Raw genomic sequence first — 14,520 nt, forward strand, 5'->3', positions numbered from 1 at the left:
GGTTTGTTTAATTATTTTTAGCTATATGAAGAAAAGGCAAAGATAGGAGCATTGGCTAACACAGGGTCGTATGAAAAAAGGATCGTTATAATCTAAGATTATTTTATAATCTCGGATTTCAGGAGAGAAATCATGTATGGATAATCTCGCTTTTTACTGGCAGGGTGTTAAGCTTGAAAAAGTAGATAATCTAGTTATATGTGAATCTATTATAATCCCCTAATACTGTTTTTTGCAAAGCTGGTCTGGGGAATATTCCTTTTAAACAGGATGCATTCATACTTTACATTATTTTTAAAATAAATCTAAATATTATTAAATAAAAAATTAACTTTTGAAATTCTCCCATTTCAAATTAACCTAACTCTTAAACTAAATCTTTAATTCGTTTCGCCCTCAATTCGCCCTACCGCTGTACGACTAAAAAATGTCCATAGAGATACTCTTATCACATTTGTCTGAGCACGTTGTCACGCTCTTCAGCGCAAGCTTTTACAATCAGATTAGCTTTTGCTGCTGCTGCGCCTGAAAGCGTGCTTTTATTTTCCGGTAGCAAGTCAGTCGAACGTGAGCATTCCTGTAATGCGGAGGGACAGGCGAGGAGCGCGCGTCTGTGCGAGTAGAACCATTGCCACAAGGCAAAAAGCCAGACGTGACGGGTAAAAGCTGATAGAGCAGTGTTTGTGGAAGTAAGAAAACGGAGAAAGACAAATACAACAAAGTTGCGCATAAGAGCACAATTTGCACATAGTAAAGAGCAATCATTCTTGCGGAATATTAAATTTCATATTTTTTGTTCATACATTCTAATTCATTCTACTAATCTTTAGTTGAATGGGCACGCTTTAGCCATTAGCCACCTGAGTTGTCATTCACAAAAGGATGAAAGTACACAAATAAGTATTCTGGGAAAACCGATTGAAATAAAACTTAATGATTTTTATACGTGCGAATTGTGTTTGAATTCGTCGAAATTTTCAATATACCCGACGCTTATCACAGCAAATTACCGCCGGTATTATTGCGCAGCTTACTGCAGTTCAATGTACGCTAATTGAATTACGCATTGCTTTGCCGCCGACAAAAGTCAAGCCAAGGCAGGCATTCCTATGGTTTCTTTGCCAGATCTGTGTTCATGAGTATCATCGCATATTTTGTTGGCTAAGTGTTGCTAGGGCTAACGACATAATAACAGCGACCATCAAAGGAGGCTCCTGTGCACTGCCATTGAGTCTCATCAATTATTCGTTAAGGAATATTTAAATAGAAGTTAAACAGGAAATAAAATGGAATTTATTTTCGATTGCTTCTTCGAAAATACTTTCGAGAAAATCACACGCAATGGCCTACAGGATCGCTCTTCACGTCGTGACGTTTTGGACCACTTGAATGCTGTTATTGGTGGTTGTAGTGATGGTGAGCTGTGTGCAAAATATTCGGTATGGATATGAAATTTTTCGGTTTTTATAGGACAAAATATGAACACTGAGGAGGTAGCGCGGTTTGCTGTATTGGCCGCAGTGAGGTATCATCGTGAGAAAAAAAGTGGCAATGGAAATGTGAGTAATGAATGTACTTAAAAAAGTAAGTAAGTAGTAAAAGGATCTATTGATTCACCAGTTTTAAAACTTTTTTGAGTATTATGAAAATCATGTGCCCACTCATTCCAAGGCTTATTGCAGTGCTAACGCTTTAGGGGTCGCTCTATCGCCGTTTAAAAATTTCTCTAATCCTGTGCCGTCATATTAACCTCGCCTCCTTCTAATTAATCTCAAACAACTAGAAAGTAGAAGATCGATTTTGTCGCTGTCTTTTCTGTTTAATATAATATTATTGGCTGTTACTCCCTTCTAGAAATGGTAAAAATATAAAGATAAAGATAAAAATAAAGGTAAAGATAAAGACAACGATAAAGATGAAGATGAAGATAAAGATAAAGGTAAAGATAAAGATAAAGATAAAGATAAAGATAAAGATAAAGATAAAGATAAAGATAAATATAAAGATAAAAATAAAGATAAAGATAAAGATAAAGATAAAGATGGAGATAAAGATGAAGACAAAGATAAAGATAAAGATAAAGATAAAGATAAACATAACGATAAAGATGAAGATAAAGATGAAGATGAAGATAAAGATGGAGATAAAGATAAAGGTGAAGATAAAGATAAAGATAAAGAAAAAAAGATAAAGATAAAGATGAAGATATAGATATAGATCAAGATATAGGTAAAGATAAAGATAAAGATGAAGATAAATGTAAAAAAGGTGCATACTTTCTTTCGAAGTATAAATATTAGTTTCCCTTCTCACTTTATGGTGTGCATTCTCCTCTTGACTTCCAAGCTTACAGACCGCCTTGGAGCAGCATATGGTTTTTATGACAAGCTTTTTTATGTGGGAAAGCAAGTGCAGGCTTACGATTGCTTGCTAAGGATAGTTAAATAAAACTTTTTCTGAGATTTTCTACATACATACATATACATAATTACGAAAGGATTTTTTTATAATTTTTATGATTTATATTGTTAATAATTTCCTTTCTTAAATTTACGACTGTTTGTTTGTACTTCACACTATAATCTACATATACATATGCATGCGTATATGCAAACGAGTATGTCTCTATATCTACATATATATTAGGGTGTCCCAGGCTACAAGGGGGAATTTTTTTTTTCGGAATTTCAATACGCATACCCTTTATTTTTTTTCCATTTGACTCTAAAAACTTAAATATAAAATATTATTGAGATCGGATGTCATTAACCCGTGCCGACTTGATGTCAAACTTTAAGTTTAAAAGTTAGTATGAAAGCTATAGGCTCACAATAGAGAAAAGTTTAATTGAATTTTTAGATTAATTAAATAAATAAAAATAAAACACATATTTCGCATTTATTTTCTTTTTATTATAAAAGGGACATCAATCATCGAATTCTCTTTTAAAAGTTTGCTTTTTACTGTCGGGATATACCTGTCTGTGTTCTTGTACGCAACGTAATAAAAATAGTTTTTGCTCCTCTTGAACAGTGATCAAACCACGAAAGTCTTGCATTAACTTAACCGCTCTTTCTGCCGTATCATTAACTGCTTTCAGTCCTAGCAGCTTCTTTTTAGCCTGTAGAAACGAATCATCATTTGACCACGAAGAGAGGCACTTGTTCAGAAAACTGTCGGCAATCTGGAGTCGATTAAACAGGAGCTTGCTTTTGACAGAGACGAAGTCATCAATGTTTCTCTCTGAAATTAAAACAGATAGATCAGTTATCAATTATGCCTATTAGCAAACTTAGTCATAGTACAAAATCCAAGCTTAATTAACGTACCAAAAAGTGGGCCACAGAGTTCTTCTTTGGATGCAATGTAACGTTTATTGTGGGCTGTTGGGTGTTCTCTAGTTAAGTTAGCAATCATTTTTACTTTAGTTTCTAGATCGATATCATCATCAAATAAAGCCAGAATAGATACTTCATCTGTCAAATACCACAAATGCTGGCAAAACTTCTGGAAAGCTGCTTTTGAAATGCTTTTGTCTATTGTTTCGTAATTTTTCGTGGCCTTCAAAAACACAAATCCTGATACGAGCATAGCATCTGGAGGCCGAATCTTATATTTCTTCTCTGAATCTCCGCCAAGAAATATAATTGAAAGCTCAATTAATTCGCGATGGTCATCTCTAACAATTTCTTTGGTTTATTCAGTTTTGTAGAATTCTAGCAGCTTGCCAATTTCCGAAACATTAAAACAATATAGCTTTCCTGTACAGCTTTGTTTTTTCTCGGGTTCGATATCTTTCCAGTTTTCTCGGAATTTCTTGAATAATGGGATGTCAGGGCTTGTAGTTACTTGACTTATTTTCGCTTCAAACACGCCTTTAAGTACTAATTCGTAAACGTGATGACGGCAAGCAAAAATAAGCACTTCTCTACCCAGTTTTTGTTCGAGAAGTATACATGCTCCATTTATGCGGCCTGTGTTAGAAGCAGTAGTATCACAACAGAGAATCTGTGCTTTGTCTTCAAGGTTCCAGTTCGTAATAGCATCCCAAACTGCGTCTGCCTGTTCCCTTTCTGTTGAGCTATCCAATTTAGGAACAGCAATAATTTGTTCTTTATTATCGTACGTAATAACTACCGGTAGGCGTTCTTCTTTACTTTTACGTGAATCTAGAGCTGGCAACAATTTTCCGTCCCAGTGGACAGTTACCGTGTCCGGGACTTTGTTTTGAAAATCAATTTTTATAGCTTCAACCCGTTCTTTTCGCATTTCCGTACGAACTCTCTGGATGGAAGACTTGCTTATGGGGAATTCATCCGTATTGTGCCCCAGAGCCTCAATAGTAGCTTCAATTATAAAGACAGAATCCCTCACACTTAACTGACATCTGTCTAATGCGGCAACTAACTTGGGAGTTATGATATTTTTCCGCATAGAAGTTTTATCGGGCTGAGAGGAGGCTTATCTTGCGCTGGGCCTATTTTCTTCTAATTCTATTATTTCAGAATCAGAAGATGGCTTTTCTAGTGATGGTTCGCAAGATGTTGATGGTGCTAAGGATGCAAAATTTTTAGCACGTCGCTTTTCCTCCTCGATGATTCTAAGGCGCGTCCTTTCCTCTTTTTTTGTTAGTTTTTTGTCCACTCCGGCTAAATGACCCGGCCGACCTGGTTCTCTTTGGCGCTGCAAGAAGATCTTATCTTCATTTATTTTAATCGATTGAAGAGCATTGGCATGTGCGATGTCAAACAAATTGTTTAAGTTTGAAACAAACTCCTGTTACGCTGTTCAAACACTTCTTGATTTTTTTTCGCATTTTTTTGCAATTCTCTCCAAACTTGGTATAAGTTAACTAGTTTCTTAACACAGTTAGATATTTATCTTGTCGGTATACGTGCCTTTTCCCAATAAATAATACACTCACGAATTGTGAGATTTGCACTTTCATTGACACTTAAGTTCACTTCACGAATATTATAGAACAAAACTGCCAGTACTTGCCCGTTAGAGGGAAGTTTAGAACCGGTGATTTGATGTTTTACGTCCCCTATTAAAAATATCTCCTTTTTGGAACTTCGTAACTCCACTGACATGTAGACCACAAGAAAAAAACGCGATTACTAATAAAACAAACAAGTAATTACACGCAATCAATCCGACACTTCGCGCGCGCCGTACTATTCAAGTACCGTTAGGTTTCCGCGCAACTCGGCACGGGTTGCTGTGATTCTAAATAGACGAAACTTTATTTTTAGATGTTTTGAGACCATTCAAACAAAATAAGAGGGTATGCGTTAAAAAAAAAAACACTTTAATTTTTTTGGGACACCCTAATATATATATATGTATGCACATGTTATACATACACACTTATGTGCACATTTTTCAGGTCTGTCTTATGGGCAAATTCCACAATATACTTTACATTGCGTTGCGCACATGCTGGGATTGGGGTGTACGAGATTCGACTGTTGTGGTTTTACTGCTTGGTAAGTGAACTGATTTTGTACATACAATGGACGAACATTATGCGGGTTACTCATCGCCATGTTGCAAGAAAAGAGTTTTATGTAATATGACTATGCCTACAAAGTTGCTAGCCGATACACACATGTATAAACATGCTCATAAAACTGACTAAATGCAAGTAATCACTCGTAGTAGGTGTGATATGCAAGTATGTGTGACAGCGTAAATGTGTTAAACGCAGCTGTGAGTGATTGACTGTTCTTACATGCGAATACCTGTACATACGGACGTATTGTACCTAATTAAAGCTGTATGTTGTTTAATGTACACATACAGTCGTATGAACATTTTTCTCATGCAAAGGCAACAAAAAGTGATTTTTCAACGTTTTCGGTAGGGTGGACCACCGGTGGTGAGAGCCACCTATGTAAATGCTTGACATACCAAATACGAATTTCCTTCAAGGTATTGAGTAAGTTAATGTCGGTTTTTGCACTGAAGTAAAAAAAAAATCGCTGTTACAAAAGCTTTTAGCGAAATTAAAAAAGCTGAAAGACACATTAGCATCGCATTTCAGAAATATTTACACACTAATTGCTAAATTTGTCGGCTTTCTTCCGTTCTGGAGTTAAATATATGAAATAGATAGTTGTAAACATCTTCCAGGATTTCAGAATTATAAGTAATTTTATTTTATGTAGGTGACAAGTGAATTAATTGAAGGAAATCATGCAAAGCAAAATAGCTGTCAAAGTTCGAAGTTGCTTGCACTGGTTCAGAAAGGATATAATAACATTAAGTGGTTAACAAGAATAAGGTAAATTGAAAAGATAAGTCCCTCAGATTTAGTAAATAAAATTAATTGCCTGTTAATACTGCATTTAGTTTGCGAAAAGGTTGTTTGCTGAAATTATGTGTATAGAAAACTGTCCAAAAAAAAAAAAAAAACATTTTACGGCAAATAAAAACTTTGACACACAAGACTTGAATTTGTTTTTTTAACATTAAATCACGGTATAGAACGCAAACTAAACAAAAAACTAAAAAAAAAGTGCCCAGGTTCTGACAAAGAATTATGATGAAGGGTAACAAGCATCAGTGTCTGCACTACGCCGATTTAAAATTTGACATAAAAATTTGTTCAGGGTGAAGAAATTGTTAATAAAAAGTTTTACTTTAAGATCAAAGCATCCAATTTGTTCTATCAAAATAGTTTTGATCTGCGCTAAGTAACCTGTACATTTTCACCGAAGATTTTTGTGCAGCATTTCTTCGAGGTTTGAAAGTTGACTAAATTTTTACGACTAAAATTCTTATAACTAAGTTAAGTTAAGTGCATTAAATCATATTTGCAGAATAGGCGCAGTAGGTTTGACATTTTGGCATATCTTCGAATTTCAGCGCCATTTGAGGTGTTATAGAGGGTAGCCTCTTAGAAGATGTCTTCTTTACTCCAAATTTCTGTTTCATGCTGAAAATTAAAAAAAAAATATTTATATACTCGGAATTTAGTTGTCCCTATGACGCCGCTGCTGTTCAATTGAGACTAAGTTGTGTGTTTTTTTAAGTGTATAAGAAAGGTCGATATTGAGCCGTTAGCCGAGAATGGCAAACTGTATTGACATTTCTGTTCAGTAAGGCTTGGCAAGTTGGGTTGATGCGTGACTACCATTCAGAATACAGAGCGAACGTAGGTTCGAATCTCAGGGAAAGACCGAAAAGGACAAAAAGTTTTTCCTAATAGCGGTCGCCCCTCGGCAGGCAATGGCAAGCCTCCGAGTGTATTTCTGCCATGAAAAATCTCCATATAAAAATAAAAAAAATATCTGCCGTTCGTAGGTCCCTCAATCCATTTGTGGAACAACATCAGGACACAGACCACAAATAGGTTTGGCCAGTCAACGAAACGTTTAAAGCCAGAACAACGCTTCCAAATTGCGGAAATTTATATTGAAAAAAAAAGAAAAATTCAATTCGCGAAGTTTATAGAGCGATTAGGAAGTGATTCGTCGTCGTTCTCAATTTGTTGGCCTTTGTCCTTTGACTACATGGAAAATTTTACGTAAAGATCTTGGCTTACGTGACTATAAAATATAGCTCGTGCAAGACATTTAGATATATTATTTATATTTATTGAAAAAGGTAGCCATTGGATTTGTAACTCGTAGCCGCAGAGTTTGCAAACGGTTTTCCAATAACAGGTGTTACAGGTGAATAGATTGCGCTATCGAGAAATGATTAACGATTTTTTATGGCCGGAATTGGATGGTATTGATATAGACAACATTTATTTTCAACAAGACGGCGCGACGAGGCACACAAGAAACACAACTCTTGATCCTTTACAGGAAAAGTTTCTGGACCGTGTTATTTCTCGAAGAAGTGATGACAATTGGCCACCGAGATCTTGTGATTTAACACCTTCTGACTTTTTTCTTTGGGGCCACGTGAAGGAGAAGGTCTACGCCAACAGCCCAGGGTCGATTCAAGACCTCAAAGAAGGAATTCGTGAGGCTATCGAGGACATAGGGCAGCCACTTTGCAATTCGCTTATGGAAAATTTTATGAAAAGGATATTGTCCTGTAACCGTGGTCGTGGTGATTATTTGCCAGATGTTATTTTCTATTATCTCCACTATTAACGGCATACCTTCCTCTTTATAATGAAATAAACATCCGATCATTTATATTACAATAAAAAACACTTTATATATTAATAAATTATAAAAAAAAGCATTCATTCCAACAATATTTCTGGAATATTTATTTAGAGGCCGCACTTTGGTATTTATATAAATAAGTTGAAAATTTTCTTGCATTTCGCTTTAAACTGGGGTTTTCCTAGTTTAAATCGAATATGGGTTTTATCGTCGGATAAATATTGTACCTGAAAATAGCCCTTTTCAAAATTTTTTTATTTTTTTCCATGGCAATGCCTAGAAAGCCAATTAAAATATCGCTTGAAAATTAGGAAAATTTAGACTATGAGTCAAAGATGGTAAACAAAGGTGGAACGGATTTTTCTCATCTAATCAGTTTAATTACGCTGAAGACAGAAAAATAAAATTAAAATTAGTTAGTAGCCAAGGTCAATTTTTGGAATAGTTTTCGCATTATTTCTGTGACGATAAAGTACGCATTGGAGCTAATCGAGAAAAAGCATAATGTGGTTTTGCTCTCTTCGATGAGTAATACTTCCATATTCTAAAACCAAGTCTTAGTCAACATTCGATGTCCTTGAATATATTACAATATGAATTTGAACGGTATAATTTTTTATAAAAGTTTCCAGTATTCATCAATTTATTGGGTATATTTTAAACCTTGAATGTAGAGATCTTCAATTTCATCCGGCGTGTTGCCGACAAGCGCACGAGTAGAGTACACTCCTCTGTCTTTTGCTCTGTGCGCGATCGCTCACAATTAAGGAAGTAATATTTTGTTGTCTGACGTATAACGGCATGTTTTATCATAATTTAAAAAGTGGCCAATCCCACTGAGAAATCAATTTGCATATACCCATGCTAATATTATTGCCTTTTATGCTTCTCCTTGCACTTTTGCCTAGTCTCTATTACAATCATTTCAAGACTTCTATATAGTTACGCTTCTTCTTTTTCTTATTTGGCACTACAACAGGTACCTTGGGCTTTCGGATTGAGACCGATTGACCTCAGTCTGTTGCAAAGTTCTGCTCCAAATGCAGGCTGGTATCATCATCATTTGTTAAAAAACAGATGAAAGTCGCCAGGGGCCTGGAGAATATGGTGAAGGTGCCAACAATTCGAACTTTAATTCATGGATTTTATGATTCTTGATGAAAAATAATTTTTTTCTTTTGCATACTGGGTACTTTTTTTCAAGAATTTTTTCCTGTAGCAGATCTGAAAGTTACAGTAATATTTACAATTTATTGTTTTACTAGTTTGAAAGTAATTCACAAACAAAATTCCTTTCGCATCCCAAAAAGATTATGCTAACACCTTGTTTGCCGATTTCTGGACACGAACTCGTTTCGGATCGAAAAACTAAGCTCTCACCACCCTTTAGTCCCTTGTTTTGATTTAGGACAATGGTGATAAGCCCAAATTTTATTCATAGTGATGAATCCATGCACCAAATCCACTTTATCCTTTCGAAAACGCTCTAATTGTTGCTGAGAAAGTCGCATTAGAATATGTTTTTGTTCCATTGTTAGAAAATGCGGCCCCCATTGTGCACAGAGATTTCTGAAACCCAATACTTCAGTTAAAATATGGCTTACACTGCTCAATGAGATGTCTAGAGTTTCTGCTAAATGTCTTTCAGTTAGTCGACTCTACGATTTCTGGTGTTGTTGCTGTTTTTAGACGTCTTTCACGTGGATCATCGTCAAGGCTTGTACGACCACATTTAAATTCAGCAACCTATCTTTCTACTGTTCTAATTGATGGCGAAAAGTCCTTATACACTTTCAACATTCGTTCATAAATTTCCTTTGCTTTTAAACCTTCAAACCTAGCTCTTTCAATATGTTCATGTGGATCTTTGCGTTCGCTGTACACACCCGACTTCCTAAACGAAGGATATTCTCTGGATTGCTCTCAAAGCCCTCTCACTAACAGGTCTTCACACCATGATTTTTGTTCGTTGAAAGAAGGCTTTGCTACCGAAACCAACGTAGTATTCGTTGTTGGGTCATTGAGATTTAGTTTTTAGTCAGGTCATTTATTGATTGGTCAGAGTTTAATGAGGTTCTATTCTTCAGGCATATATTTATCAGGTCAAATTTCGTTTAGTAATGTGTGCTTGCGTCCCAGTTTTTAACAGCTCAGCCGACTTACCGTCGGCTTTATATTACTGCAGGCGCTTTATTGCTGTTCTCATCTGGCATTGGTCGAGTGGCGGAACATGATCATTGTCAATATATGTATGTAATTGTTTCTGTAAATATAAGCGCTGAGAAGTGCCCTCTTTATGTCTCGAATGTAAACTGGATGTCCGTTTCCAATTTTCCATTCTAGTCTTTGCAGGTCATGAATGCTAATTTGTAGAACTTTTGGGATAAATTCTTGTTTGGTGACACCTAAAGCTATCAACACTTTAATATTTCTGCCTCTTCTTCTCCTTGAAAATTTGACTCTTCTTTCCCTTCATCGTGTTGTAATTGACTGCAGGCTGCATATTTCTCTGAATCAGCGACACTTATCATTCCTTATTGGATGTCGAATGTGAAATTTTTTTGTTGCCATTCGTATTTGCAACAGGCTCTCTATGCCAAGCTTTCATTGCTCTGCTCGACGGCTATTTATTATGGCACAGTAATTCCCGCGCACCTTGCCTGCAATCCGAGTCGATGTCGACAGCTCGCGTGTTTGAATCGTATCTTCCATCTATCGGATAATGATCAATTTAGTTTTTCGTTTGTTACGTTTCCAGTACCGTTATGAATGCATCAATTTTGCTGTCGATACTAATCACTAGCACATTCCGAGTTCAATATGATCTGACTCTCTCCTAGATTCTCTCGTCTGAATTTTCCAACTGTTTTACCGATTATAACTTCATTGACCACCTTAGCGTTAAAACAACCACCTATAATTCTAATATTTTTTATCAAATATTATTCTACAACAGTGTTCGATGCGTTTTCTTCCTTGATCTTATTGCCCTTCTATTTTGTTGGGCTTTGATTACGTTGTTGAGTTTCTTTTTGACCCGTAATTTCCATCCTACCATAAATTCAACCTTCCCATATAAGCTAAGGTATACATAAAGTGCTGCATAGATAAAGTTCTTGAACTTTTAAGTTAGTCATTAGCTGAGGGATCTCTGGTATTTTTATTGGAGTTGACCTCACGTCCAAGCTACTGCCCACTTATATATTGAGCCGTTTGCTCGCCACCTCTAGCGATGAACAGATCCTATTAGTCCCATAAATTGAACTCGTCAGAATAGTCCCACCAATATTAATCTTCTGACCTTAGCTCACTCAGAAAAAGGTATTGTGTTGCTAACCAGACAATATTTGTCTTAGTTATGAGCTGTCTAATTAGGGTACCGAGGGGTTGCTTCAGGTCACTCTGTAGTGGGTGGTGGGCAAAAATTTTTCCCACTCGCGGGGACTTTTACCGAAGATATTTAAAAAAAGTTACATGAAATGGCAAACGAGGTTACCACAATGTGATTTACACTTCCGTCAAATACTTGTGCTTCAATAGCGAAAGTGGAGAAGGAATGCACGACAACGATTTCATATACTACAATCTGAGTTAGATCATCTATGCAGTAACGCAGTAGAAAAGGAGTGAAAAAATGGGGTGAATGGGAATATTGTTAGATATCGCGACGCGCAGACACAACACACATGAAAAAAGTGAAAGGATAAAGTGTACACCAATAGTTTTTCAATGGGGTTGAGTACGTGCATATGTTCGAACAAATTTGGCTCATGCGTGTGTGCGTGCAACAAGTGCATTTTGCAATATTAGCTTATTTGAAGCAATTATTTCCGACGCACACCATTTCAGTGCGTCACTTAGGCAGCTGCTTTAACTTGCATATGGCGATTCGGTCTGCGACTGTGCGTGCAGGTCTATGTGGTGTGCACAGTATGTGTACATCCGGTCGAATGTGAACGCATCAATAAAAGCACACAAGTGCATAAGTGTATACTTTTACACCGAAATGCATATTTGTGTGCCCTTCACATTGCATTTGGCTTATGCAAATGCTCTCGAGTGTGTGTGTGTGTGTGTTTTTGTGTGGAGATAGTGAAATTTTTGCAGGCTTCCGAAGCTAGCATTTTGATATTTGTGCCATTTCATATCCTTACGTGGGGCAGGATGTATCGGGTATAGAGTATGGCTTGTATACACGTTCAGTTATTGCGTTGCCAATTGTGCAAATTAAATTGCCAAACTGGCACACGTTTGCATAACACACACCGAGTTAGTTGCCAACAAATTTTGCCCTGGCTACAATTTAATTTATGCCGACTAGGCGTATGAGTAACAAGCGAATTAAAACGTACCCTGCAGGATGTGAGTAGAATATATAATGTAAATGTGCTTACCATTTGAGCATACTAGAATTTAAAGTATTAAGTGATTTCGATAAAAGTGCTAAAGGATGCTGAATAGCGTGTAGTAACTTTGTAATAAAGGGCAATCAACCTTTTCTGAAACAATATCGAAAAAAAAATGAATATTAAAAAAATCTTCTATTATGGTAGTAGTCTGGTCAAATACTAATTTTTTATAGATATGTTTTAAGACTTTTTTTTAAGAAAATAAAATGGGATCGTTTTGATTTTATAGTATGTTATTATTGACATCAGAAAGTATACAAAAACAATTTTTTTTTTGACAAATTGTTTTGTAGTAGAGTGGCACCAAAGTAAGCGCCTTAAAAACATCAGGACATCTGAAACGAAAGTTAAACTGATTATTGTTCTGTAGGCTTGTCATTCTGGCAGGTGCTACAATGAGACATTTTTTAAAAAAATAACAAAATGGCGTACTTTTGAAAAAAGGTATGTTTTTCGGGTGGAAATCAGACTGTAGTATTAAAAGATACGGCTGAAAAGAAACGTAAGTAGCACCTGCCATAATGAAAAGCCTATGGAATAATAATCATTTTCACTTTTTCGTTTCAGATGTCCTGAAGAGCCAAAATCCTCTTGACAAGCCACCTATCTTTTTTTAAGACGCTTACTTTGTCAAAAAAAAATTTTTTTTGTATACTATTTGAAGTCAATAATACCATACTATAAAATCAAAACGATAGCATTTTATTTTCTTAAAAAAAATTCCTAAAAATATCTTTAAAAAATGTGTATTCGACCAGACTAGTTACCACCTTATGCGAGGACATGAAATTAAATAATAGACAACACAAGACCTACTCCTGCTGAATGTCCTTGAAATGCCAATTGACCTGCGCACAAGAAGTGAAAATCCACGGGTGCTTTGTCACTAATCCAGTATGCTTATTGTAAAGGCTGATCCGTAGAATCCGCCTTGCATACGATTATTAAAAACATAGTGGATTCCCTATGTCAGCAAGGGTTCGTAGCACACGCCCTCCTCGAGATGTCTTCCCGGAGGCAACCAGCAAGTTGCTGGGGGTCGGAAATGGCCTTATCCGATTTATCTATAGAATGCTTTGCGACAGAACGGTCATGGATAGAAATGGATTCATTGCTGATTTTTGCTACGAAACGAACCACAAAGAATTTTTTATGGCCCCCATTACTTTGATGGTTTTGGTCGTGCTTTGTTTTTAATGGCCAAATACAATATTTAAATTGATTTTGCTTATCACGTCAGCAAAATAAAATTTAGTAGTCACTTTGAATTTTTGGTACGTCATAAAATTTGAATCTTATCTCGAAGATTTAAAGGGTGATCAATTTAGCGGTGTCGGATTTTAAATTTAAATAAAACAACGACTATTCACATTCATTGAGCAATCTTTATTATTTTTGCGTAGAATCATTCATCAGATTTATTTGTTAAAGATAATCCCCTTGAAATGTTGGCCGCAACTGCGCCGTAATTCGGCCATTCTCGCTAGAAGGTTTCGGTCGGCATGTCGTGAATAAATTTACTAATGTTCCTTTCCTCAATGTAAGCAGGTTTATCCACAATGCATTTAGACCTTACATGATCTCAAAAATAAAAGTCCAAAGGAGTGATATCACACGATCTTGGTGGCCAATCCACTGGCCCGAGGCGGGTGATAAATTTCTCACCGAAACAACGACGCAGTAAATCTATTGATTCACGGGCTGCATAGCAAGTAGTGCCGTCTTGTTGGAACCAAATGTTGTGGAGATAAGGACTTCAATTTCCGGCATCAAAAAGTCTAAATGATGGCTCAATAGCGTTCCCCATTCCCTATAACATTGGCGCCAGCCCCGTCTTTCAAGAATGATGATTATTCCAGCCCATAGGCCGCACAAAACGGTTGTTTTCAATGGATTGCGGATGGCTGCTCTTGAATGGCTTCGGGTTGCTCGTCAGCCCAAATACGGAAATTTTGCTTATTGATGTAGGCATTAAGCCAAAA

At 36.3% G+C, this 14,520-nt stretch overlaps 1 protein-coding gene across 5 annotated transcripts in view; it reads left to right on the forward strand.

Annotated features, from left to right (window-relative positions):
- The first annotated feature begins 575 nt into the window (after positions 1–575).
- LOC128854759 (uncharacterized) overlaps positions 576–14,520 on the forward strand; it is a 78,472-nt gene continuing 64,527 nt past the window's right edge. For 3 of the 5 annotated variants that reach the window (XM_054089131.1, XM_054089129.1, XM_054089133.1), the window contains exons 1-4: positions 576–750; positions 831–1,416; positions 1,471–1,559; positions 5,390–5,489. In XM_054089131.1, the coding sequence (XP_053945106.1) occupies positions 1,287–1,416; positions 1,471–1,559; positions 5,390–5,489 (319 nt within the window). In that variant the 5' untranslated portion in view covers positions 576–750; positions 831–1,286. The remainder of the gene's footprint in view (positions 751–830; positions 1,417–1,470; positions 1,560–5,389; positions 5,490–14,520) is intronic. The other 2 variants (XM_054089130.1, XM_054089134.1) reach the window with 2 other exon arrangements.

This window comes from Anastrepha ludens, chromosome 2 (genome assembly GCF_028408465.1).
Source record: "Anastrepha ludens isolate Willacy chromosome 2, idAnaLude1.1, whole genome shotgun sequence".
NCBI classification, from domain to species: Eukaryota; Metazoa; Arthropoda; class Insecta; order Diptera; family Tephritidae; genus Anastrepha; species Anastrepha ludens.